At 37.9% G+C, this 25,920-nt stretch overlaps 2 protein-coding genes across 2 annotated transcripts in view; one reads left to right on the top strand and one right to left on the bottom strand.

Moving 5' to 3' along the window:
- Nup205 (nuclear pore complex protein Nup205) overlaps positions 1 to 10,380 on the top strand; it is a 33,825-nt gene extending 23,445 nt beyond the window's left edge. The window contains exons 13-16 of the mRNA XM_088242204.1: positions 589 to 1,173; positions 3,195 to 4,353; positions 5,113 to 5,237; positions 6,798 to 10,380. Of these exons, the coding sequence (XP_088098330.1) occupies positions 589 to 1,173; positions 3,195 to 4,353; positions 5,113 to 5,237; positions 6,798 to 6,881 (1,953 nt within the window). The 3' untranslated portion in view covers positions 6,882 to 10,380. The remainder of the gene's footprint in view (positions 1 to 588; positions 1,174 to 3,194; positions 4,354 to 5,112; positions 5,238 to 6,797) is intronic.
- Positions 7,931 to 25,328, bottom strand: LOC148270774 (uncharacterized). The gene is made up of 12 exons (XM_088242206.1): positions 25,025 to 25,328; positions 23,954 to 24,204; positions 22,250 to 22,500; positions 20,265 to 20,355; positions 19,686 to 19,860; positions 17,201 to 17,412; positions 15,964 to 16,107; positions 14,770 to 14,913; positions 14,092 to 14,220; positions 12,482 to 12,582; positions 10,636 to 10,763; positions 7,931 to 9,957 (listed from the first exon to the last, which is right to left on the bottom strand). The coding sequence occupies exons 1-12, from the start codon at positions 25,166 to 25,168 to the stop codon at positions 9,892 to 9,894; spliced, it is 1,836 nt and encodes a 611-aa protein (XP_088098332.1). The 5' UTR covers positions 25,169 to 25,328; the 3' UTR covers positions 7,931 to 9,891.
- Between the last annotated feature and the right edge of the window lie 592 nt (positions 25,329 to 25,920).

A 25,920-nucleotide genomic window follows, 5' to 3' on the forward strand; every position in this document is an offset into this window, starting at 1 on the left:
TATAAAAAATGGATAGTGGAGCTAGGTAGAAGTAAAATGGATTGTCTCATTCGCCCAAACCAATATTGAATCCACTGCTCCACAAGTGTAGAGCTTATGTTAGGTTTTTGTTATTTTCGTTGTGCGGTTTGTAATATAAACAATATAGATGTACATATATACCTAGTTTTTAAAACTGTGAATATTTGTTAATTATATCTGTTTATTAAGTTATTCTTCTTTGTTTATTCTCAAATGTAAAAACATTTCAAAACTGTATATTGTTAAGTGTCCTCGACACGGGTAACCCCAGCGAGGTCACATTATTTTTATTATTAATTATAGTATGTAAGAGAAAAATATGAATAAATAAATAAATGAACATTTTTTGTAGATTACCTGTAAAATAAAACACCGCTCGCCACTGCCAGAGATTGCTGTGAAATAAAGATTTTTTGTATGAAAGATGATCCTTATAGCGAGTGGTAAAATGTATTATCAATGACCATTAAGGGGTTGAACTATCACTTTTTATTTTTCAATGTGCATCTGTTTTTATTTTTATCGCAAATAATTCACAAATTCCAAATAAATCGTTATATCTTCCAGGTGCTCATACTACTGGTCAGCCTGCGTCAAACTTTCATCGCTGAACGCCGCCAATCCTCGCTAAACCCGAACGCGACCGAAACCTCGTTTATCCAATCGGCGGTCGGCCCCCACAACACCCTCAACCTCAAGTTCATACTCCAACGCATCCTGAACTGGATGATCGTTTCCGGTTCGACATCGCAGAAAATGCGCGTCAATCTGTACGGGGCCCTGCTCAACTTCATGCGAATCGCAAACGGAAAATATCCCGTCAACGAAGACCCGAAGTTCGACGCAGACGCGACGTACGTGAGCCGATTAGACTCGACGATGGCGAAGGGCAGAACCGCCAACGACGACGTGTTGCCCGTCAGGCTCGCCATCCTGGAGGCCGTGGACGAGTGCGGCGACGCGTTGCGGGAGTGCATCAGCTCGGACGCCACGGGCGGGGGGCACGAGGTTTGCAGGATCACCGCCCTGGCTTGTCTGGAGGAACTTGTGGCTTTGGAGCAGAGTCGACCTTGGCCGGCCGCCCTCCAAGCCGCCGGCCACCTGAGAAATCTAATTGATTCGCTACTCAAAGATGACGCCGCTCTTAAACAAGTGAGTCTCTTCATTCAACGCCTGTTTCCAAAATAAAGGTTGCCATTTAAAAAATAAATATTCAGTATATCCGGGATTTAAGTTCTAGCTGTAAATTGCAACAGAGAGGGAAAACATATTGAGAAAGGGAATATGGAAGTCTAGCCATTTACAGGGCCTATTATTATACTCACCATCTAACATTCACCATTCTGCACCTATGTTTATTTCCATTATGCCAAAGTTAGATCTAAATTACCCCGTAGGGAGGAAATCCAACCTGTCTACAAGCATTTGGACATACTTGAATCATTGTTGAAGTTCTAGCGGTTTTTGTTCAACGTCTCTCGGTTTCAATTTATATGGCACCCAATTTCCTTGCTTTTGAATCATTCCTAATGCTTTTAAACGTTCGGCAACCGTTGTGTGATCAACTCAATGATAATTCATCGAATCGATGATTCTGCAAGTTCGTTGTGCGTCTGACACGGGTCTTCATCGAATAATGCTTCCAATTCTTCGTCTGCAATTTTTTCAGTGCACCATAGCGTTCTTTAGCTTCAACATCAAAATCATTATTTTTAAAGCATTGAAACCAATCTGCGCATGTTTTTAGTAAGATCACATCATATCATTGCCTTACCTTTTCTCATTTTTATTCGTTATTATTTAAAAATATACATTTTAAACAGTTAAAAAAAAATTATAATTGATTTGAAAATAAAAAATCATTTTTTAACACTTTTGGCAAACTTAAAAAACAGATGAAGACTCAACATGATCGATCAAGAGTTTTTCCTCTCGTTTTTGGACTATTTTTTAACCTCTTTAAACTGATTTTACTAATGTCCGTGCAATCAAAACTCTTTATTGCGCAACTGTTCACCCTCTTCTAATTTTAGATATTCATGCCTCCATAATATATATTCTAGAATATTGGTCCGGTCTTTATTCTATGTGAATCGCATAAATCACATTGAATCAGTCCAACATCGCTCGCTTTGAAAAGTAGCGTGGATGCTTGGATTAGAGAGAAGTAGTTATTCTTATGCTGATATAGAGTCAATGTTCAATATTTCTAATCTACAAAAACGTAGAACTAATATTGATTCCATATATATGTTCGGCATACTAAATGGTATAATCGATGTTCCATCATTACTGCGACAAGTAAAATTCCATATTCCGACTCGTAGATTGAGAAACTATTAAGTACTGTTCATATATCAGCATAGAACAAACTATGGCCTTAATTCTCCAATGACCCGTCTTTGTCTAGTGTTAACTCGAGACAAGATCTGGACTTTTTTGATTCAAGTTTACAGCGATTTAAATGAACACTAAATAAATAGTCCAAGATCTGGTCTCGATGTCCCTTATGTTTGTCAGTACTTCTTCTCTTTTTAAAAAAAAATGTGTTTAACTCTTCTTTTATTTTAATATTTAAACCCTATAAATTGTACAAATGGACAATATCCATTAATAAATAAATAGATTTCAATTAATCACGACAGACGGTGGCTTTGTACGAGGACAATTTACCACACAGTGATGTGCTTATGATAGTGTTAGATAAGTGACATGTCTCGGACGTCGTACTTAGACGACCCATAGTAATAGAGGTTTATAAACCAGATACATTTTGGGTGATGTCACACTTGATGACGTCAATGATTGCTCGATTTTCACTTTTATTGAGGTGACTAGAGTTCAGTCCCTTGTATATCTATTTATCTACAGATTTTAGTAAAAATAGTACCAATTGTCTTGTAATATTTTATATTAATTTATTAGCTAATAAAAAAAATAAATCATGAGAATGACCCTTTTTAGTATTTCTTGATTGTTTATTACAACGCTTAGGGATCTCTTTAAATGGAGTTTTAGTGGAAAATGTTTAAAAAATTAAAAAATTTAATGCTTAGAAATGCAACATGGGGCAAAAACATATTATTGTAAAGGTCAAAAATTTTTTTTTTACTATTAATTTCGTATGTAGTAACATTTCAATGTAATTTTCAAGTTGATGCAATTTTTTTTAGGTTTTGGAGATTGTTCCGAAGACAATGAAGGCTTTATTCGTCTACGAGTCTAAAATGTGCTTACTCAACAAGATCGCTTCCTCCCGCACCGGCGCGGAACTCCTCCTGCAGCAGGGAGTGCTGTCCTGTCTCGCCAACATGCAGGTCCTGGACTGCCACCCCGACATACAGGGCAGCCAACACTCCACCCGAGACTTCATCCCTTCGGTGGCCAGCCGCTACAGACAGATACTGACTCCGGCCCTCGCCTTGTGCGATGCCCTCATCACCACGCTAGGATCGGAGAACCACAGCTGTCTCTTGCAAATCACCCACTTCCTCCTCAGCCACTCGGAGACGGTAGAATCGATCCTAAGAGCCGGCGGCCCTATGGTCTCCGTCGGTTTGCTCCTCGAACTAGAATCGCTGACCTGCGTGATCGCTCGCTCGTCCAACCAAGAAATATTCGGATCTGTAGAATCCGAAACTGTGTTACAAGAAAGCGTCGTTTCGGTTTACCGCATCCAGAAATTGATGCTAGCATTATTCCCTCGATTCACTCTCTCCGACGGCTTGCTGCGAGAAATGACCGAAAACTCGAAAAAAATTCTCAATTTAATCGACGGCGACAGCAACCCGGAAAGCGGAATCAATCGCGTCGCCGTGTACTTTAAAATCATGAGCAATTTAATGTGTTACGCGCGGAAAATAACCGCAAATCACGGCGTCGACCACGGCAGCATCGGCGCCGTGTTCCGACCCGTCCTGAGCTCGGAAGGGCTCGACCGCAGAGGTCAGTGGGCCAACCAGTCGTCGGAGACGTCGCCGCATCTCGGTCTGTTGATCCAACAACTCGTCAACTCCGTGATGCACTTCAACCGGGAAAAACTCACTTTGGAACTGCTCGTGCGAAAGCTCGTGTGCGTTCCGGACATGAGCACCGTCGAGCTTGAAGAGTTGCTCCCGAGAGACGTGATGGAGGGTTCAATCAATGAGAGTAAGCTGGTCGCCTGCGAGAAGCTCACGGCTCGAGTCAGAGACAAGAAGATCGAAATGGAGCACACCAGATTCGTAGTGGATAATTGTCTGTACCTTATCTGGGCACATTTAGACTTCTATATGCTGCGGGCTGTCCCAGTTAATGGAACTCCATTCGCGTCCAATGGAACATCGAACAAATGTAAGCATATAAAATAAAAATGTATTTAACGACCAGGGCCCCGATTACAATAGGAAGTTAACATTTATCTTCAATTTTATCTACTAAGTATAATTAAGTTTTCTGTATGTAAGCAGAATATGCATACAATTTTTGTTACCGACGAAGATACTTTAAATGTTCATGCAAATATACCCAATATCGGTTTTTCTTTAGAGACAGTCGAAGATAACTCTATTAACTTCCCATTGCAATCGGGGCCCAGCCAGATATTGACGGTCCCTAGATATACTATCGAATCTGCATTTTGCAAATCTTACAGAAGAGCTTGATATTTTTTTAAGAAGCTATTAAATTCTGTAGAATAGTATTTTAATGTAATAAGGTTCTATAAAATACTGTCGAGTAAAAAAATAAACTTTTCCCACTTTTAGCACAAAAAATATTCGCATTGGCCACGCCCTTTGCACAAATTATTTTTAATTTTTTTAGAACATCGTCACGAATTTTGATGTCACAATTACCAATGCCAAACATGTCTCATTTTTCTAGTGACATATTTTTTTATATTGTCTTTTTTAAAGTTATATATGACAACATTTCTAAACAATATCCATTTCATATATTTTTATTGGTATTCGTAGTATGTGATTATTTCTCTATTGCCAAACATGTGCGTCTATTAGATAACGGCACAGCTTTCTTAGAAAACCCTAGCTTAAGAGATCATACTTAACTCTACTTTAATCCTTCAATTATATATACAATTATTAATTCCAGCCGCTGTCATATCTCCGGCGGAAGCCGGTTTCCTATCCTCGGTGCAGGATATATCCGACCTCAAGCACGGACTGGTGTCCGTGTTCAACGACACCTTCTGCCTCCAGCTGGTCCAGACCTCGGCAGTGAGTGATAACATTACATTCCTCCACCGATGCAGTTTTTTTATAAATCTTATCTTAATATGTTTCTTTTTCGGGTGATACTGTGTGTGTTGGATTTGTTGTTTCGACGTTTCGGCTACCATTGCAGGAGCCATCTCCAGGGTAAACTGCGTGTTTTGTAGAAAAAAGTATTTGTTTAAGTACTGGTAAATTGTACAGTGTCGCAGTCAGCAGTGGGCACATTTGTTTTTGTGGTATGTAGTGCTGGGAACCATGTTGAGATTAATTTAAGCCCACGTCTTTGTTTATGTTATTTGGGTGTCTGTGTATTTCAATTGTCTCTTTTATTATTCGTGCACTGTAATTACTGGGTTTATGTAAAAATTTTGGTTTGAAGGCGAAAAAATGTCCGGTGTATGTAAAGTGGATTTGTCAGGGTGCCCAAGTTTACACGCTCTTTTGTGTTCGTCAATACTTTCTTTGCCGTGTGCCCTGTTTGTCCTATGTACACTTTCATCACATCCTCGGCAACTTAGTTTATAAACAGCTTCCGTTTCCGGGGGATTCTTTTCTTTTAGATTTAATAAATGGTTCTTTATTTTTCCCACAGTCCCATACGTTGTTACAATATTTTGTTTCTTCGGGACTTTGGCTATCCTGTCCGTAACATTCTGTAAATATGGTAGGTTTGCAGTTCCTCCGATAATATCTTCTTCCTTGTTCATATTTGTTGCTTGCGATTTAAACGAATAACCGAAACATCGGAACAAATCCAACACATCATCACGGTATCACCCAAAAAAGAAACAAATTGATAACAGTGACCGTGAAAACCTTCGCATCTGTTTAAATCTTATCTTATTTTTAGTTTCTATCTTTATTTAAACTCATTGACAAAATCAAGAAAGGAATTCTGTGTTGGTTTGGGACATGCGGAGCGAAAGAATGACTGAAAAGATTACGGAATGTTGGCAAGAGCCGAAGCCAAAACCGTGAAACCTGAGAAGTGAGAAATCGGAATAATCTGTGCGTGTGTGCATGAGAAGATGTATGAATGTAGAGGAGGCGGGGTCTGTATTCAGAGACAGACTGATCTTGTATTCTGTCCTCTCTGCCTATTCGTACAGCGAAATGTTTTTATTTTTTTCTTACCAAAAGTGTACCCAATATAATATCGACGGTGATATGGTATGGTAATATTGCGGGGTAATTACTGCAACTTAAGCCCGTACGTGGACGAGATGTATGAATGTAGAGGAAATTACTTATGAATGTTTTATTGACATCGTCGTAATCGTAGAACGACGACGGATGTGCGGAAAATACAACATTGACATTATTTTATATTTGATCTAGAAAAGGGTATACAAAGACTTTTTTATATTCCAGGTTTGAAAAATACAGAATATATTGTATATATAACTAACCCAAGTATCAAATTATACACTTTTGTACTTATGAAAAAAATATTTAAATCATTTGTGTAAAGTTATAGAAAATCACAGGTGTCGTTGATCCATGAGCGTGATGATATGTTTGTTTTAAGCAATTTTTGCCCAATGCTCTTTTTTCTTTTTGCAGGACAAGCCCACTGTACAGAAGTCCTTCCTGGAAGCATTATTAAGGAAAATCAAATGTCTACTTCAATTTGTTCCGGTAGAATGAATTTAATTGTAATAAAATTATTATTTACTATTTAGCGAATTTATGTTTATTACAATATTTGAGTTTGTCCAAATGTTTGTAGACAAAAGACTGGATTTCACCCCCTTGGGAGTCATTATGATTAACAAATTACAACAGGGATGGAGAATACCTTAAATTAGGGAATATGGAAGTCTAGGCATTTACAGGGCCTATGACCTGTCTTCACTTTACACACTGTGTAACATTAACCATTTTGCCTATGTTTTAACATCCATATTTCTTAAATTCTTCCATTTGTTGATTCTTTAACTTCACTAAAATCAACAAATAGAAGAATTGAAGAAATATGGATGTTCAAACATAGGCAAAATGGTGAATGTTACACAGTATATAAAGTGGCCACTTAAACCAGCCAAAGACAGATCATAAGCCCTGTAAATGCCTAGACTTCCATATTCCCTTATTTAAGGTATTCTCCACCCCTGTTGTAATTTGTTAATTTATGTTTAGTTGTTGTACCAAATGAACTGTTTGTAAATATCCTTAGTCCCGCGGTAGTGTCGCATAAACACGATTCAGAAGTCTGAAGTTCAAAATTCCGCAACAATTTATTTTTACGTATTGTATTATCTGCGCCTGTGATGCCACGGTGAGATCCGCTGATTGGTGAGTTGGCTTCACAAAAAAAGAAAATCACAACATTGGTTGATTCGGAAGAACTAGTGACGTAATTATTTTGTATTAATTTTTTCATACATTTTGGAGAGAATAAATGTTCTAATTTTGCAAGAAAACATTTTTGTATCAAATTTCCCGTTTATATGTTTCGTTTAGTTTAGTATATTCTTTACGTAGGATTCATTGAATCACTTCTAAACATCAATAAATTACAGCTATATATATATATACAATTCAACAATATTATATAAAATCAAGATTTATAACCCCCGCTTGCACTTGTATATTGTACTTGCAATTGTCTCCCACCAGTCTGACGATGTCGGTCACGATGAAACCCGATCACTGGTAAATAATATAAATAAAAGTGGAATAAAACTATATTCGTATTATTATTATTACAAAAAGCCTTTTATTTCAAAATACTTTATAATAACATTTTAAATAATGGTGAAGAGAATGCAGAAGATATGGGGATCAGGCGAGGAATTTGAAAGGGAAAAAAAGGGAAAGAATTTGAGCCAACAATATAATTTAGTAATAACAATCCATTAAAATTTAAACAGGATACAAATCTACAACTTACGATCATTATATACACACATATTTTTAAATTACCACTGTCATAGTTTTTTATATTATGAATACACAATAAATATAAAAAATAACAATACGTTTATTATAAAAGGTGTGATGTCTTCTAGGAAATATGTTGCGATATACCCCATGAACAATGACGTATTAAAAAGACACGTTACTAGCGCAAAGAAAATGGCATTGAAATTCGCGGGTGGTTGTCTTCCGCGCCGTCATTCTCCAACTGATTTTATATCGCGATCAGACGTGACGCTAAGCAGAAATGTCGTCATGTGTGATTGTGCTCCATTTGAACTGGTACTGTAAAAAGCGGCACAGATATATCGTTGTATTTGTTAGATACAATCAAATGGATGAAATATGTAGAGAATTTTTTTATATTTTAAGTACATTTTTTTCAAGATTTGTGTTTCTGAAAAAACTCCGCGTGTGACGTCAGAGGTTCTTCTCTGTCAGTTCTCCCGATTGGTTAGTTTACGGTAAGTAAACCGGATATCCTTCACAGCTCTCATATCATTGATCGGTTCATATGAACCAGTGACGTCGTTCGATGTAGTGCGTTTTATTATTTTGTTACAATTTTATTGAAATATTTTATATTATTTTTGTCGTACATTTTCAAGAAACTTTGCAGTAAAATTGAATGCTCTAACTTTTACCGCACGCAGGAAAACATTTTTTGTATCCAATTTCCTGTAGGGCTGAAATTCCTCATTATAAAGCACTGCTAGTCTGTGTTGTAGCTTTGGAAACATAATTTTCTTTGCTCGTCAGTGTTCAAATCACGTAGCGTCCAAAGAAAAACTAAGATTACCATGTCAAAAGCATTCTGGAAAAAGCAATTTCATTATTTCAAACGTGTGCCTTAACCCTTAACCAAGACAAAAAAATCTGAGTTTTGAGAATAGGTGTTTCGGAAGAATCCCGGGTGTGCGGTGGTTTGACTTTGCGAGGAATGAGGTAATAAGAGAACGGACGCTACAAACTCGGACGACAACTGTCGTCAAGCGGAGGCGATACGGTTGGCTGGGCCATGTACTGCGGATGCCTCCCGAGAGCCTTAACCGCGCTTGCCTACTTTACAAGGCATCAGAATGTCGGAACGAGAACCTGACTCGGGCGGACGCAAAGGAGTCGGCAGCCGATAGAGATGCACGGAGGCTCTGTGTGGATACCAAACGCTCCGACTAGGAGCAGACATGGAATGATGAAAATGACATTTGCAGTTCAAATTCTTTTACTAGAATGTATATATTATGATCTACGCAAAACACATTAGAAATAGTAAAACCGATTTCTCCAGAATTGTGGTTGAATGCTTTTGACATAAACAGGGTGTTGGCATATAGAGGAGTGAGGTGTTAATACTGACAGCGAAGATGGCCGAGATGCTGTACACCTTTGAAAGGAAAGTATTGCAAACATCCTGCGGACCAGCGAGAGAAGGTAATCGGTGGCGCATTCGGTCTAAAGATGAACCGTGCAGCGTATACCAGGCCCCGAACATCTCGACACGTGTGAAACAGCTTCTCCGGGTGGCGAATTGAAAGATGATTCATAAATTAAGGGTTTCAAATATATATTTAACGATTGCGAGAACTTATGCACATGGGGTTGATATGATTGCGGTTTCCGCGTGCGATTCGAAACGTCCGCAAAGAGTGTGAACGCGCAATAGCCCAGGTGTGTGCGCATCGCACACCTGAACAGCCATGATATCAATAAAGAACTTGTGTTTATGGATAGAATAATATTATATCTGATTATCTTTCAGCACAAAGTCCTCATCTCTCTCCTGCTTGACGGCTGTTGCCTCTTGCTGTAAAACAAAGCAAAATAAACATTAATTTATCACAAAAGATATGTGGAAGTGCAACACCGGACGTTCGTTCAAATATTAGGTGTTAACATAAGTTGTGTACGTTTTTTTTCAAATTCAATAATGAGTAAAAGTAAAACAGAATGGTAAAGGTCATTCGAAAGAAAATTTTTCTGCTTCACTAGATAGTGTGTTTGTTATATTATTTTATTTGATTAGAATCCTTCAAAACGCAATGGCAAGTAGACGATAGTGAGTATTTTCGACACCTCCGTCTGTTCGCAATCCATCCCGGGAATAAAGGTAAAAACAAATAAGGAGAATGCGTTACCGACTAATTTGTTGTAAAATATTAAAGGAGAATTATCAGGGTCGGTATTAAACAAGAACAACATTTACGAAAACCGCCATGAAAGTTGAATCCAACGTAATAAGTTGTGTCCATTTTTTCCAAATAAAGAAAATAGGAGGACAAATTAGTCGATAATGTATTCCCCTTATTTATTCCCTCGATTGAACGCGAACAGAAGGGTCGAAAAATAAAAAGTCACTAGCTAATTGATCCACCCTTGGGAATTCAAATCATTATGCAATAACACAATAAATCGTTGCTTTGTATACTTAAGTGTACATTTGAAAAATAGTGTTTTTTTTTAGTTTATAATAGGTAAACATTACCACTGCGGTCAGGAAGTCCTGCTCTTGGCCCTCCTTGATGATCATGTACTGCGAGATGCCCTCACCGGCGCCGCCCTCCGTTTCCGACGTCTCGATGTACAGGAAGTTACCGTCGCACATGCTCGCCTCTGGGCCAAAGGTCATTAAAAATTAGTGTTACTCGATTGAGAAGAGGTTATAGAAGTCTGGGCATTATTTTATTGGACTTTTTGTGCATGCGTATTTGTATATCGAGGTTTTTGCCAAATTGGCTAGGTAGATGACTGGATGGAGTGCACCGGGATTGGCTGAAGATGGAGGGAGATAGCGACAAATGTTGGAGGAAGTCGAGGCTCACAACGGACGGTAGAGCCGATGATGATGATTTTCTTCTAAGCAAACAATAAAATAAAATGTGGTCTTCATATAATTTTAGTTTCAAAACGTATAGTGAAGGTCCACCATTTTTTAGAGGGCTGTAATTTTGGAATGTTTGTTTGAACATGAAAACTAAAATTTGGTATCGCTGTAGCTTAAGTATCGTATTCTCTGACCGCGTCGCATTTGCTTAGAGTTACTTACAATGCGAGAAAAGCGACTTACTAATGAATGTTGATAAATCGAAAGTGATAGTCTTTGAGAGGGATGAAAATACTACTAAATGTGAGATCAGTGTGAACGGAGATATTCTGAATCGGGTGAAAGAATTTGTGTATCCCAGAAGTATGTTTACTGGGGATGGAAAGGAGGGTGAGTGCCGAGAACAGGTTGAACAGTGTACTAAAATCTACTTTGGCAAACAAATGTTTGCCACAGGAGTTTCATGAGAGTAAAGTATAAAATTGTGGTAAAACGATGTATGATAGGTGCATAAATGTCGAGATCCGCGAACTGTGTAAGGCTGAGACACGCATTATCGACAGAATCAAGAAAGGGGTGCTGCGTCGGTTCGGACATGTAGAGCGAATGGACAGCGAAAGAACAGCTAAAAGGATTTACGAGGCGAATGTTGATGGATGCAGAAAACGAGGAAGAAACTGTTGAGTGAATGAGAAATGATTCCGCAGTCGAGTCGCATGGATACTATGCGAGTTAGAGGAGGAGGGATTGTGGATGGGGGAATTAAGAGGGCGCTTCGAGAATAAGAACGAAGAGGTAAACCATGAGCTGATAAGTGTTGAAATTTTTCACGCAAGTATATATAGGAGCATTAGGATTATGAAGTACAGTAAACAGAAATCAGAGAGCACGTGATAGTCTCTCCGTTGTCTGATTTTGAGCCATTTCAGTTGCCTACGATAATCAGGTAGGCGGTCATTCCTAAAGCCTTATCTATAAGGCTCACGACCTGTCATTCTTCTTCTTCTTTGCGTGCCGTGTCGGGTCCCCCGATATTGGCGATCACTGTGGCAAATGTTTTTCTTGCCATTGTGATATCCTGGGAAGTATAATTTATATGTGAATATATATATAGTTTGTAAACTAATTAAAATTTACATAACACTATAATTATTTACCTAACCTAAATTTATCTACACAACGTACGGATTATTTATTCCTAATATACAAAAAGCATTTTGTCTGAAAAGTGGAGACGCTTTCAGCTTCTCTGAGATTTTCCGGCAACTCGTTGAACATTTTTTAAACCTTTAGTAAAGGTCGATTCGAGTTCCAGTCAGTCTCACCTTTCGATGCCTTCTATGGGGATTTTATGTAGGGGTCACCTTCCCTCAGCTGGCGAGTCTCGGTTTTGTGGCGCCGAAGATTCGCTGTCCGCTGCGACCCTGATGGTAAAGTCGGTGATCACACGAACCACTCTGGATGCCGGAGTCTGGATGAAGAATCCGCTGCCTAGTGTCTAACTAACCTGCATTAGTGAAGTGTTGCAAATCCGCAGCCTGCATCACAACTCCCAGTCCTTCCATATTGTCTTCACTCTTGAACATTGGAACGTGGACATCCAACTCTCTAGAACATGAAAATTACCACCAAACTTGAAATTATACAAACGATTATTTCAAAATTGAAACTGTACATTTCGCAATATTTATTTAATGTCATATTGAGCACATGTCTAACGCATCTGGAGACTACGTGTCGGTGTCATTTGGTAATCGTCAAAAATAAAATACATCCGGTAGAAAATAGGTGATCGTAGACGAATATTTACTAAAATTTCTTATAATACTGCGAGGCTCATAGTCCAGTGATCGATGACACGCGCACATGCTAAATAATTTCATCTGAAATATAGTGTAACGACTCCAGGAAGAAACTCTGAAGTAATTCAAATAGATCAAGTCTAAGAAGGAATCGTGCGCTGGAAATACCACATTGTAAAACGAGGCTAGCACAGAGACGTGCATATTTTATAGGCCCAAAGTTTTTAATTCCTTTTTTACTGATAATATTTCTTTAATCCCAAGCTTTCAAAATTTTCCTTCTTTTAAAAAACACGCACTATCCCGGATTGAAACTAAAAATATTAACTCTTTTTTTCTATGATATATTTTGTTGCCTTTTAAATAATAAGGAATATTTTGGTTTTTTTATATTTTTCATTTCCTTTTTTAATTACTATAAAATAAAAAATTGCCTTCGTATCTTTTACGGAATATTTTCTTTTATCTTTCTGTCTATTTATTAAAGAAGCAAAAAATTCACAAACATTTCTTGTCTGTCCACGAACAGAACAGGCCATGCCTTTGTGGGATTTTTGTTTACTATTCTTACTGTTAATATGTATTTTATTATTCTTTATTACTGCTATTTAAATATTCTTTAATTTTTGAATACTCTGTTTTACCTCATGTGTATTGTAAAAAAAAACAAAAAATTATAATAAATTAAAAAATAAATAAATAGGCTATTCGTTTACACATCATGGGGTAATTACTACAGCTAGATAACTTCAAAATCATCATTTGTGAGTTATCCACTAAAAACAGTTAAATCATATTATGATGATTTGAATGTATGAACTCTTACAATATTTTGAGTTCGCCAAATGTCCAAATTATAATATGTAGAACAAATGGAAGATCACAGGTCGCAGTGACATCAGAAGCATATATAGGCGGCCTCCGTGGTGTAGTGGTCAAGACGCTTGACTCATGCACGGAAGGTTCCGGGTTCAATTCCCGGTGAGAACACAAAAATTAAAATGTGATTTTTCTCAAGCCTGGTTGTTCTGTAATGTAATTCACCACTGTAATTGGGCCTCCTGGCCTGTTGTGGTGCAAAAAAAATGAAAAAATGAAATGAAATGAAATATACTGACCCCCACTTTAACAAATAAGATTACGAGCACTTTTGCCATTGACATTTTCCATATTTTTAAAAAATAATTTATTTCTTTGATTTCCACGGAACATTTCATAGTCCCCGGACTGGATCTAAACTGGTTTAATAATAATCAAGAAGCGATGCACTCGGAGAACCGGGTGAGGACGACTATGTAATGCGTGAAGGCCTCACCTTATGCTGGCCATGGAGTTCACCTCCCCGTCTTCGGGCAGCACGTCCGGAGCGGAGGGCTGCAGGCCGAGCTTGGTGGCGAGCCGACAGCGCGTGATGTGCCTCTCCAGCTGCCGGACTCCCTGGTAGCTGCAAATTACATTTTTGAAATTGTGTATTGTCAATAAATCAGCACGCTTGTTTCTTTAAGAAGAAATCTGAATTGAAACAAACCGGATGTTTGTCATCGTGCTTCCATTATCGACCCAACGGAAAGCAATCCCGCCATCTCTGGGTGAAGGATTCAACTACACATCAAAACTCAAGTAAATGTGCAGTCAATGAATCGTTTTAATTTACCCTTTCTTGACAGGGAATTAATTCAATCTTAAATTGAACCGCGGCCACTGCACTAAGTTTGAGATGTCAAGTAGTATAATTAAAATTTGTTTTTGCAATATTTAGAGAAGGTTTTGAATTACGCTATTATTTAGGTAGGTAGTTTTTTATGTATAGTTTATTTTGGCATCGATAACTAATTTTCCGTTTTTGGTAGAGAGTTTGTTTAAGTTTGCATTTAATAGATGAGTTATATTACACCTAGACAAACTTGCGCCGTCAGGGAGCAAAGGGATACAGAATTGACTTGGATATGAAAGTTTTGAAAAATATCTACGATAACCATTGTAGTTTGTTTACCCTTGGTTGCAAGCGGGGCACTTGTGCGGGTGCCACTCCCCGTGTGTCTTGATGCGGTGATTGCAGAATTCCGTGTAGTCGGTGAAACTCTCCGAACACTTGTCGCACTTGTTGACGCGCCGCTTCTCGTGTTGCCTCAGATGCCTGCCGAATCAAACAACACTAATGAATAAACAATGACCGCATATGTACGCTTGTAATTTAATTTTAGCCTTCTTAACAAAACAAAATGCAAAACATTGGAAACAGAACATATTGTATAATTTAATAAATGCCAATTTTCGGCACTGAACTGAAGACAGGTCACAAGGGTAGCCTTTTATATTTCGAGATTTGGCAACACTGGTGCCGCATTCTGAGAGCTGACACCTCTATCGTAGACTTTGATTAACTCAACAACAGTGCATTGATGAACTTAATTCGACTTTTGACGATGAAGCACTCAATGATTTAATCATGGCTGCAGTTCACTCAACGAGGAATTTTGTGAAGGTCGTCCGAAATCGGTTATTGTTCCGAAAAACATTGATCCTGTACTGATAATGGAAGATCATCATTTGACTGACCGTGGGATTCAGGCATCTTTGGGCATCAGTGGGACCAGCATACATTCAATATTACATGAATGCCACATTTGGGTGCCAAAAAGTTCACGTTGGATTCCACATAATTTGATAGTCGCTAAAAAAAAGGCTCGTGTCAAATGGTCGAAAGAAATGCTCAAAAAATATGATCGCAAGCTTCAAAACATGTCTATAACATCGTGACAGGTGATGGATCTTGGATATATTCGTACGAGCCTGCACAGTCACTTTTTTACGTTTTTTGATGATTTGAAAGATGTCACGCATGAGGGAGGTATATTGGAATTCAAAAACAACGACCACCGGAATCAAAGGAAGGAATGGCTTGACACTTGGAATGAAAAGATATATGTATCCGAAAAAAATCCCCATCTCTAAAATGTTCTTCATCTCTGTTGTGATATGTTAAAATTAAGCTCCCTGGGGGGTTAAATCAAGTACTTGTCTGGGAAAATTTGGACAAACTCAAAACATTGTTGACAGTTTTTTTTGTTTATTTTTTATCATAAATATTCGACAAACTTACTACTCTGCTCTTTGAAATAATTGCCATTGGGACTAACGAGGTTCTACTTCCGCTGCATATAGCGGTGGTAGAAATAACCATCACCTGTTGAGTTGTGACTGCGAGATGTAGGCGCACACGCACAGGGGACACTTGTAGCACTTGTTGTTGGAGTGAGCCCTCTCGTGGATGCTCAGGTCCGTGTTGGAGAAAAATGCCTTGGGGCAGCCGGACCTCGTACACTTAAACCTGTAATAGGAATCGATGATAATTATTTCTAGCTGGATTACAACACCCTCGAATCTCGTCTATCTTGAGAAATAAGCTGATTTCTGGAAGTATACTGAAAGAGATCAGTTTGTATGTTCCCAGTAATTATACTAGAGCGAGATCTGTCGAGGCACTGTTTTACACACCCATTAAAAGGGCAATTGACTTTCTGAATACGGCTTCTGCGGATAATTCGAATCTATTTTTCTGTGCATATCGGCAGTTTAGCAGCCATCTGCTTTCTATTAATAAATTCTAACTTGCATTATATTTACAGTCTGCATTATGTGATGGGTTAATAAGCAGCCTGTGAAGTACTGCAGACCACAATTTGTCAAATAAATAATACAAGTTATGTTGCTTCGATACTCGAGCTAGCATGCATTCCTATAAAAATGACGGATTTTTTGGAAAAAATGGTAAGAAATCCAACTGAAAGAGTACACTATACGCGGTTTTTCAGGGCCAGACTGCGAAACTTCAGAGGAACATACCTCATGGTAAGCTTTAAAAAATATCCTCATAAAATTTTTACAAAGGTCATTTTTTAATTATTTTTTTTTTATGATCTAAAAATGGAGTAAATCTTTCTCGGACTAGCATCCCTTTTGAAAACCCCTACCTCTCCACGACTAAAAAAAAATGCAATAAAACATATTTGACCAACGAAGCGATACGCACCAGACGTGGACAAGGGAAGCGGCTGGGTAGGAGAGGGGTAGGGGTTTGTGGAGGGACTGCTTGTCTGAGAATTTAAGGATTTAATACATTTTGAGGTTACAATTTTTATTTTATTATTTTAAATGACTTTTTGGAAAAATTTTATTAGGACTTTTTTAAAGCTTACCATGAGGAATGTTCCTCTGAAGTTTCGCGGTCTGGTCCTGAAAACCGTGTATAACTGCTAGTCGTGATGGACATCTGTCTGATTTTTTCATAAATAATGTGAGTTGAGGAGGAATAACGCAGACAAAAAGCAGTACACGAGATGTAGACGCACCGAATATTTGCTTCTTTTATTCAAATCTAAAGTTGCATTATTGAATTATTATAAAATTGGTGAAAGTATTACCTCCTGCCAGTTTCGTGGTGACGCATGTGCGCCTTGAAGCTGAGGCGGTTCTTGCAGACCACGCGGCACAGTTTGCACGTGTAGTGGGCTCCCTCGTCCAGGTGCCGCACGCGGTGCTGGCCGAGCTCGAACTTGCGGCGGAAGGCAGCGCCGCACGTCTCGCACACGAACTTCTTGTCCGCGTGCGAGTACATGTGGTGCCGCAGCGCTTCCTGGGAACCATACGCAACACGTCTAAATACATCTTTATCATCCGTTATATGAAGGTACGCTGTGTTATTGTTATTGTCACGCTTACGCCAGTCCAATTACATTACAGATGAAGAAAACCAACTGACAAAATGGTCAAACTTTTGTGTTCTAAGTTTATAAGTTTTCTGCCTATTTTTTTCAAATACACTACATAAGGAATCGGGAAAAAACGGTTTTTGGATGTACAGTAAAACCCCTGTTTTACGTTTTTTTAGGGAGAAACAAAAAAAAGTGTAAAACTAAGGAAAACGCTAAAGTGAGGAAATGAAAAATGAATGGAAAAAATGAAATTACATCAAAATATATTAATTGTACTAGAGTATACGAAATATACTGCAATTTTTTTTTAAAAGTGCCATAATTGGGGGTTATTAATATTTACCTATGATTTCATTAAAAAAAAAAACATGTTTAAATCATTTTATGTAGGTACTTAACCTTAAAAACACAAAAATTAAAATTTGAATTAGCATAAAATACATACAATGGAAATTTTATTTATAAGTTGTATTACTTTTTTTAGTATGGTAACACAAAATTTCAACTGTCATTTTTGTAGTGACAAAAATGTTTCACACTTTTATGATAACTGTTTAAATATTTTCTTTTCACGTTATGTTTACTTCAAATAATATTTCTATTGCCAAATTTTTTAACTTTCTGCATCGTAATTTATTGATGTAAAGACTTTATTCTTCCTAAACATGCGTCAACTGCATGTCACTATTTAGTCAAATGTCAAAATTAATTGTTAATTCCTTAAAAAAATATATACATTAAGCCAAATATGTTAGTATTCTAAACTTTTGTAAAAGGCCTGCCGTTTATGTTAATAAAAGAAAATAAATAAAATACCTAGGGACTGTAAACAAGGTTTCGCCTTTCCTGAAAAGTTTTCGAAGAAAATTGGATATGTTCAATTTTGCGATATGCGTTATTTTAAAAGTGTCAATCCAGGAATTAAATGAAAGGACAAGGACTTGCGATTTCTTCCCTTTAGCACTGGTTCCGGGATAGCACGATCGCTTTATTGGCACCTCACATCGTTCAATCGGTCCGCGCACGTTATCTTCAGCCGATTTACAGATGATTTTTCGTGTGTTCTTCATTACAATATGTTACTAAGTACAGTTGCTTTCTTGACTCGCCGCCGGCAAAGGACGATGTCAGGGACTGTGGAACTCGAGTCAAGGGCCGCCGGAAGTTAAAGGATAGAACAAATTGATGCTTGAAGGAAATATAAACATATCCGAAATATCTCCGTTCAAATATTAGTTAGTTCACTTCACCAGTAATGGGCTCAAATTAATATTGAAATGTATAAACACCTTTCAAAAAATATTTCATTGCGACCTTATAAGGGATCGAACCTGGGACCTCTACCATGGTAAGCGAACTGACCAACGACTGTACTACAAGTCGTACTTGTGTACACTGCTTACCTTTTTTTTTAATGTTTATTTTTCCATACATATATTTACAAAGAAATATAAATACAAAAATACACTTTAGAAAAATACATCTTAAAATTAAGCTATAACATAAATTGGAAAAAAAGCCCACAAAGACTTTAGCGTCTGAGCGTGGGCCATTCCTTTTTTAATTATTAATAAGTTTATATCATATAAATATGGTATGACATGACCATGAAAAGAAAAGAAAAACAAAATTAACATATGCTGATATTACAAAAACATGATTTATTTGCAGAATGCATTTTATTTATATTTATTTTTTAAAGAGGTGTATATCTGTTCCTTCCATGCTAATCCATGACCTCAAACCTACTTTAAACTGTACCAGTGATTCAATTATAATTCCTTAGTTAGAAGATTGAAGGATCTTGGACCAACATGTAAGGAGTGTTCCTGCGCGAACTTAGTTCTGCATCCTGAAACTGACAGTACACTATCGAATCTATTGCTAATATGATTAAAATTATTACTAAGTGTAGCCATCGAGTCAAAAACACTGGTCCAAGATTTTCATTCTATTTGAAACACAACTGTACAGTAATGAAACAACTCGTAATTATTATTTTTTTACGTTCGCTCTTAGGTGAAGCGTGTGAACTTCGACGGACGCCCCCGGGAGACCTTAGCGATTACAGCTGAATCATCGTCGGCCCTTCCAGGATCGCAGGAGCCCGCGGGAGTGGAAATTACATAATTGGACGACTGTAAATAAATAAAAAAGTTAAGTGATAATAGGGGAAACTTCTCAAAGTCCGCACCTTGCTCCGGAAGAAGCAGCCGCAGTCGGGAACCTGGCAGTAGTAGGGGTTGATCTTCAGGTGCAAGCGATGGTGGACGATCAGGTCCTTGCGGAAGCTGAAGGTCTGGTCAGGGCACAGAGGGCATACGAATGGCTTACAGGCCCGGTGGAAGGGCACCAGCTCCGGGGTATCACTGAACAACAGAAAAGGACTTTATTTATTTTGGAACAATAAAAAGTTACCTACTAACAACACTCGCGTACACATACAGAACAAAATATGACCGGGCTAGTAATCCTTTATGACTGTCCACGAAAATGTTGAAAAAAAAAAACATGAACAAATAAAAGAAAAAGGCAGGTATATATTAGGTACATATATATTAGAGATGGGTATTTCGTTTTTTTTATAATTCAATGAAGCTGTTTTGTGAAAACTGTTTAGTGCAGTGGGCGACACTCCCCCCCCCCCAAAAATTTCTCAATTTAAGTATTTAAAATATTTTTTTTGGCTTCCCATTTCCCTTATCGCATTAAATATTATGTTGTAAATTTATATATTTTTTTAATCTTCTATTTTTATAGTTTTTTTCCATACCTGTAATGTTTCTCAACATGATCCAAGTGCGTTGTGATTCCATTGAAGACCTCGAGACACAACTGACAAGTCAACTCGTCGTACTCGTAATCTGCAAATAAGGAAACTATGGAATAATTACTGTCAACAATGTTTCCAGTTTGTCCCAATTTTTGTAGACAAGAACTGGATTCAACCCCCTAGGGAGTTGTTAATATTAACACATTAAAACAGAGATGAAGAACACATTGTTGGAGTATAGAAGTACAGGCATCTACAGGGCTTATGACCCGTCATTGGCTGGTTTAAGTGCCCACACTTTTTACGTCTCACTCTCGATACTACAGGTATTTATATACGGGAGCAAGAGAGACGATTCACGCGTCACAAACGCGAATAGCAAAGTTGTCAAAATTTCTTTTAGGCTCCAATGTTAGCTCCAGTCGCTCTCCGAGCTTCGTAAGGAGCGGTTCTCTCGCTCTTGCTACGAGTGTGAGCTAATGGTTTTTTCGTGTTTTAAAAAGTTCAATTTTTCCAATTTAAAATTGGACATTTTTGCATGTGTAGCACCGTAACGCGAAAATGTTTTTGACGCGCAGTGAGGGTAGGATCGAATTAATTACACTTCTTTTTTTATAAATTGAAATTTAAGTGGTTTCTACAGCCTTTTGCTGGTGCGCCTATATATCGTGTACTGCTCTATATCTGCATTCTTCTTCCTTCAAAAAAGTATCCAAGCGGTACCTTAACGGTGCCAAAAAACATTATAAGCCTTGCTGCCACATTGAATACAGATTAAAGTTTATCAATTCGGTACTTTGCGAGATTTGTGCGTATTCCATTAAAGCCATCTAGACGCGAAACACAAAAGCTTTGGTTGAATCTATTGGAATATTAATCTCTATGGATTTGATTTGTCGGAGATACTGGATAAAACCAGCACATACTGTTTCATTAACCTGAGAATGAAAACAAGGATCTTAATCTAAATGTAGATTAATATTAAATACTAAAAAGGTAAGATCACACACAACCTGCGATTGAAATTGAATATCCGTCTAAAAAGTGGTGCAGCTTTTTTGTTGCTGTCATGATTTTGATGAGGAATTTCAACCCTACGGGAAAGTAGATACAAAAAATGTTTTCTTATGGGCGGTAAAAATTAGAGCATTAAATTGAACGGCAAAGTTTCTTGAAAATGTACGAATTTTTTTTAAAAATGTTTTAATAAAAACGAACGACTTTGAACGACGTCGCTAGTTCATATGAATCAGCCGACGATAAGAGAGCTGTGAAAGATTTCCAGTTTACTTACTTACCGAGAAGAAGCGGAAGAGAACTCGAGACTTGAGAAATACAAAACTTAAAAAAACCGTAGCGCCGATACATAAAGATTTAAAAAAAAAATTTTTAGCTTAGTTTAGTAATCTATTGACAAATAAACAAAATTTTCAATATTATTATTAATTTTAAGCGAGCAGCTTAAAGCTGATGTGCTTAAACATCTATTTAAATGAAAGTTAGTTGTTGGCGCACTTTGACTTTTCCCAAACAAATCTAGTCCATTTTTGAACCCGTTGAGACTACACATTGAGATCAGCTCTTGTGGCAGCTTATTCCAACCGTCGACAACCCTATTGCTCGGGAAATGCTTCCGTGGATTTAGATTGAATCTCGTTTTCTCCAGCCTGAGACCATGGGCAGCTATAGTGACTGTTGAGTATCAGGTCACCCCTTTCTCACTGTTCCTGCAGCGTCGTGAGACCGAGAGTTTCCAGCCTCTCCACATATGGAGGCTGTCAGGCTCGGCGACAGCTTTGTAGCTCGTCTTTGGACCCTTTCCAACAAATTGATATCCTTAACAAAATAAGGATTCCATATCTGAAACCCGTATTGGAGAGTAGGTCTGATATGGGTTTTGTATATTTTTAGTAGCATATTCGGTGTTATATATGAGTAATAATAATACCACTGAACTTCCTCATTAAAACTTCAATCACACATACCCTTGGATCTTTTCTTTCTCAGGATAGCCCTCCAGTGTAGCTCCGTCCCTTCGTCGGCGCTGTTTACCTCTCCCTCCATCTCCAGCTCATCGTCGTCTCCCTCTCCCTCCCCGTCCCCGTCTCCCTCCTCGTCGTCATCCCCCTCCCCGTCGTCCTCCGCGTCCCCGGCAGCGATCTCCTCGGTGAAGGCGGTGTACTCCTGCGACAGCGGCCAGCTGCCCTGGCTGACGGTGATCACGTTCGCGTAGTGGCTGGAAAAAGGATCGACATTATTTTATTTATAGAGAACTGAAGGCGCCCGCCCGCCCAACCGGAACTTACTCTGTTGGGTATAAATAAATTTATTTAGTTTATTTATGTTCAATGGGTATTTAACACACCATTTTAATGTAAGACTAATTTTTGAGTATACCCAAATGACAGGCTGGATTTCACTCCCTGGGGAGTTATTAAGAGAGAATGTGGTGACATACAATTTTGATGAATAGGTATTTGAACATTATTTTTCTATTACTTTCTCGCAAATGCCCGCCCGATGCTGTGCGAAAAAGGCAACTGCACATCGAACTGATTATGCCTACGAAATTGATGTTTTGTTGTCTTGTTTTCCGTACTCCGTAACAAACCAATTTTTTTTTTTCAGAAAGAGTATCATATAAAAAAATCACCACCCTAGTAGCATAATCCGAGGAAAAAATACAGGAATACGTTTGTACGAAGAAAAGTCAAACAGCATTTTTCTTGAGATCTAAATTGATTTAAAAAGAAGTATATTTTTTTTAAACTGTTTTCAAGCGTTGCGTTGCCAGATGAATCACACTCACATTAATAAAGGTTACAGTTTTTTTTACTGGACAAAAGTCAACCGAGAAGATGCATGAATGTAGAATAAGCAAATTCAGTATGAAAAGATAGTGACATGGCGTTCTATCCTCTCAGCCTAAGCTTACTTATTTATTTTTTATTAACGGACATTGCTCATTTATACAATTTATAGGGTTTAAATTAATATTTAATCTAATAAATTAATTGTAATAAAGAATAGTTGAAAACATTTTAAAAAAAGAAAAAAAACACATTGACAAACATAAGGGACATCGAGACAAGATCTGGACTATTTATTTAGTACTCGTTTAAGTCGTTGCAAACTTTAACCGAAAAAGTCCAGATCTTGTCTTGAGTTAACAATACGTCAAAGACGTGGTGGGGTCATTGGAGAATTAAGGCCATAGTTTGTTCTATGCTGATCGATGAACAGTACTTCATGGTTTCTACATAGTCGGAATATGAAATTTTTCTTTTATCTATATGCTCATTGTATGTCAGTTTATAGTCCAAAACAACTCCTAATCTCTGATGGACTTAACTACATCAATTTTGAAATTTTCTTTTAGGTACTCGAAGGAAATCGGTTGTTTTGTTCTATGAAATGACATTATTTTGCATTTTTTAATATTTAGTTCTAATTTATTGACTTTACACCATTGGTTAAAAGAGTAAATGTCTGATTGAAGAAGCAAACAGTCTTGTAAAGTTTAAATATACGCAGAAAGGTGAATGTTATACGGAGCGTAAAGTGGCCGCATAAACCATCCGATGATATAAGCTCTGTAAATGGCTAGACTTCAGTATTCCCTTCTCGAAATTGTTTCCATCTCTGTTGCAAGCGCTCCCCGTCTCGGGGCGCTAGATCAGTACACTCACGCATCTTCCTCTTCCTGTTTCTCCTCCTTGAGGTAGTCGGTGACCTCCTGGCCCAGAGTCTGCGGACTGAGGCAGTCGCCGTGCTGCAGGCCGCGGTCCAGCGCGCGCGTCAGGCGCTGCACGTCCACGCCCGAGCTGTCGCACAGGAGCTGGTTGGCCTTCAGCACGGTGCCGCGCAACTCGTAGCCGATCTCCACCACATAGCGGCACCGGTGGCATATCTTCTTGGGCAGGCTGTCCGTGGCCAGAATCTGAAGATACAATATAATACGAACTCAACAAAATATAATTACCAACTGTACAACTTTCTACAACTGACAAATTTCAAATTTCAACTGTACGATCGCACTCCAATCAATCTTGTTTCATTTTCAAATTGGGCGGTGGGCGAACAAAGTTTGAGAACCTACGGCCTACCGCACATTCACAGAGACTGGACTGATATCGCATGATTGGCCCATTTCACACCACGGCAAAAATCATGATAAAATACAATACGGTGGATGGATATTTATTGTTTTACAATTATTTATTTATTTAATGCCTGGCAAACGCAATAACCAGTACACCGTGAGACCGACTAATCTACAGTCGATTTTCTTTTGCAGGATTTTTACCTGAGAGTACTTTCTAAATTTAAATAATGATTTTGATAAAATAATCAAATTCTTTTTTTGTAGATCTAATTATTTTTTGTGTAATTTCTCTTGTTTGCTTGTTTATGTTATAAGTTATAAATTTATCGGTAAAAAGCAAGAAAAAACTGCAATTCTGATGCCAACATTTGGTATCATTTTTCAATAGTCAAATAATTTTGACAGTAGAAAAAAATCAGAAAACTTTTGTCCTTGAACAACGTTCGTCCTTGCCATTGCGCTGTAGTAAAATTCTCATCAATAAAAACAAATATAAAATTTTAATTCACAAAATTGCTTTACACCGCAACAAATAAACACGTTTAATGCGAGATAAATAGCCAAAGAAAAATTGAATAGCCAAAAATATTTTTCTTTTAAGTTGTAGACACATTATCGATTTAAAATATTGAATTTTAGAACAATAAATATTTACCTCCACCGAAGTGACGAGTTTGATTTGGTCGGTGAGGGGTATATCGTCGTCTCTGTCAAATATGTCAGACATTACACCCTTCATTTGCAAGCAAAGCCGGCATATTTTCTCGTAATCCAGTACAATTATCAATCCGTCGTCCATTTCTTAGTTATAATCGAGAAGCCCTTTGCAAAAATCCCTCCTCTGTCAGTCACAAAAATTGAATTTGACAGAAACGACGCGAAAATTCGGATTTGTTCGCAAACGCCACGAAAAATTAGAAAATGACAGCTGCTCGCGTGCTGAACATTTTATGGCTAACAAGTTTGAGCTCGTGTCCAGCCGCCGATAAAAGGACTAAAAAGAAAAAATTTCGATATTATAAATAACACAACATGTTAAATAAATTAAAGCCATTACAATATTTCTTGTTTTTAGCTTTTTAATTAGAAAGAACAATTGTATTAATTTAAATATTTAGAGTTCCTACTTTCATATATATATATACACGGGGTGGCTATTTTTTTTCATTTAGGTATCATTCCGTGTCCGCTCCCCTGTCCGTTGGAGCATATGGTGTCCACGAAAAATACTCCAGGCATCTTTGTCGGCTGCCAGCTCTCGTACATCCTCCCAAGTCACAACATCCCGTAGATCTGATATGAACTGCCGTCGAACAATAAACAGTGGACGTCCAAGACGTCGAGAACCTGATGTCTTGTAAAATAGGCAATCGTGGTTAAGGCTCTCAGGGCTGGTATTCTAAACGCTCTCGCGGCCGTATTATCTCGTGTATTTACATACAAAATACAAGAGAAAAACTGTTTTCACACCCCAGGAGGCATACACAGTACATGGCCGAGCCAACTGTATCGCCTCCGCTTGCTGACTATTGTCACCGGAGTTTGCTGTAA

This window comes from Micrasema longulum, unplaced genomic scaffold, assembly GCF_059751315.1.
Source record: "Micrasema longulum isolate JH-2025_06_02 unplaced genomic scaffold, ASM5975131v1 h1tg003417l, whole genome shotgun sequence".
NCBI lineage: Eukaryota > Metazoa > Arthropoda > Insecta > Trichoptera > Brachycentridae > Micrasema > Micrasema longulum.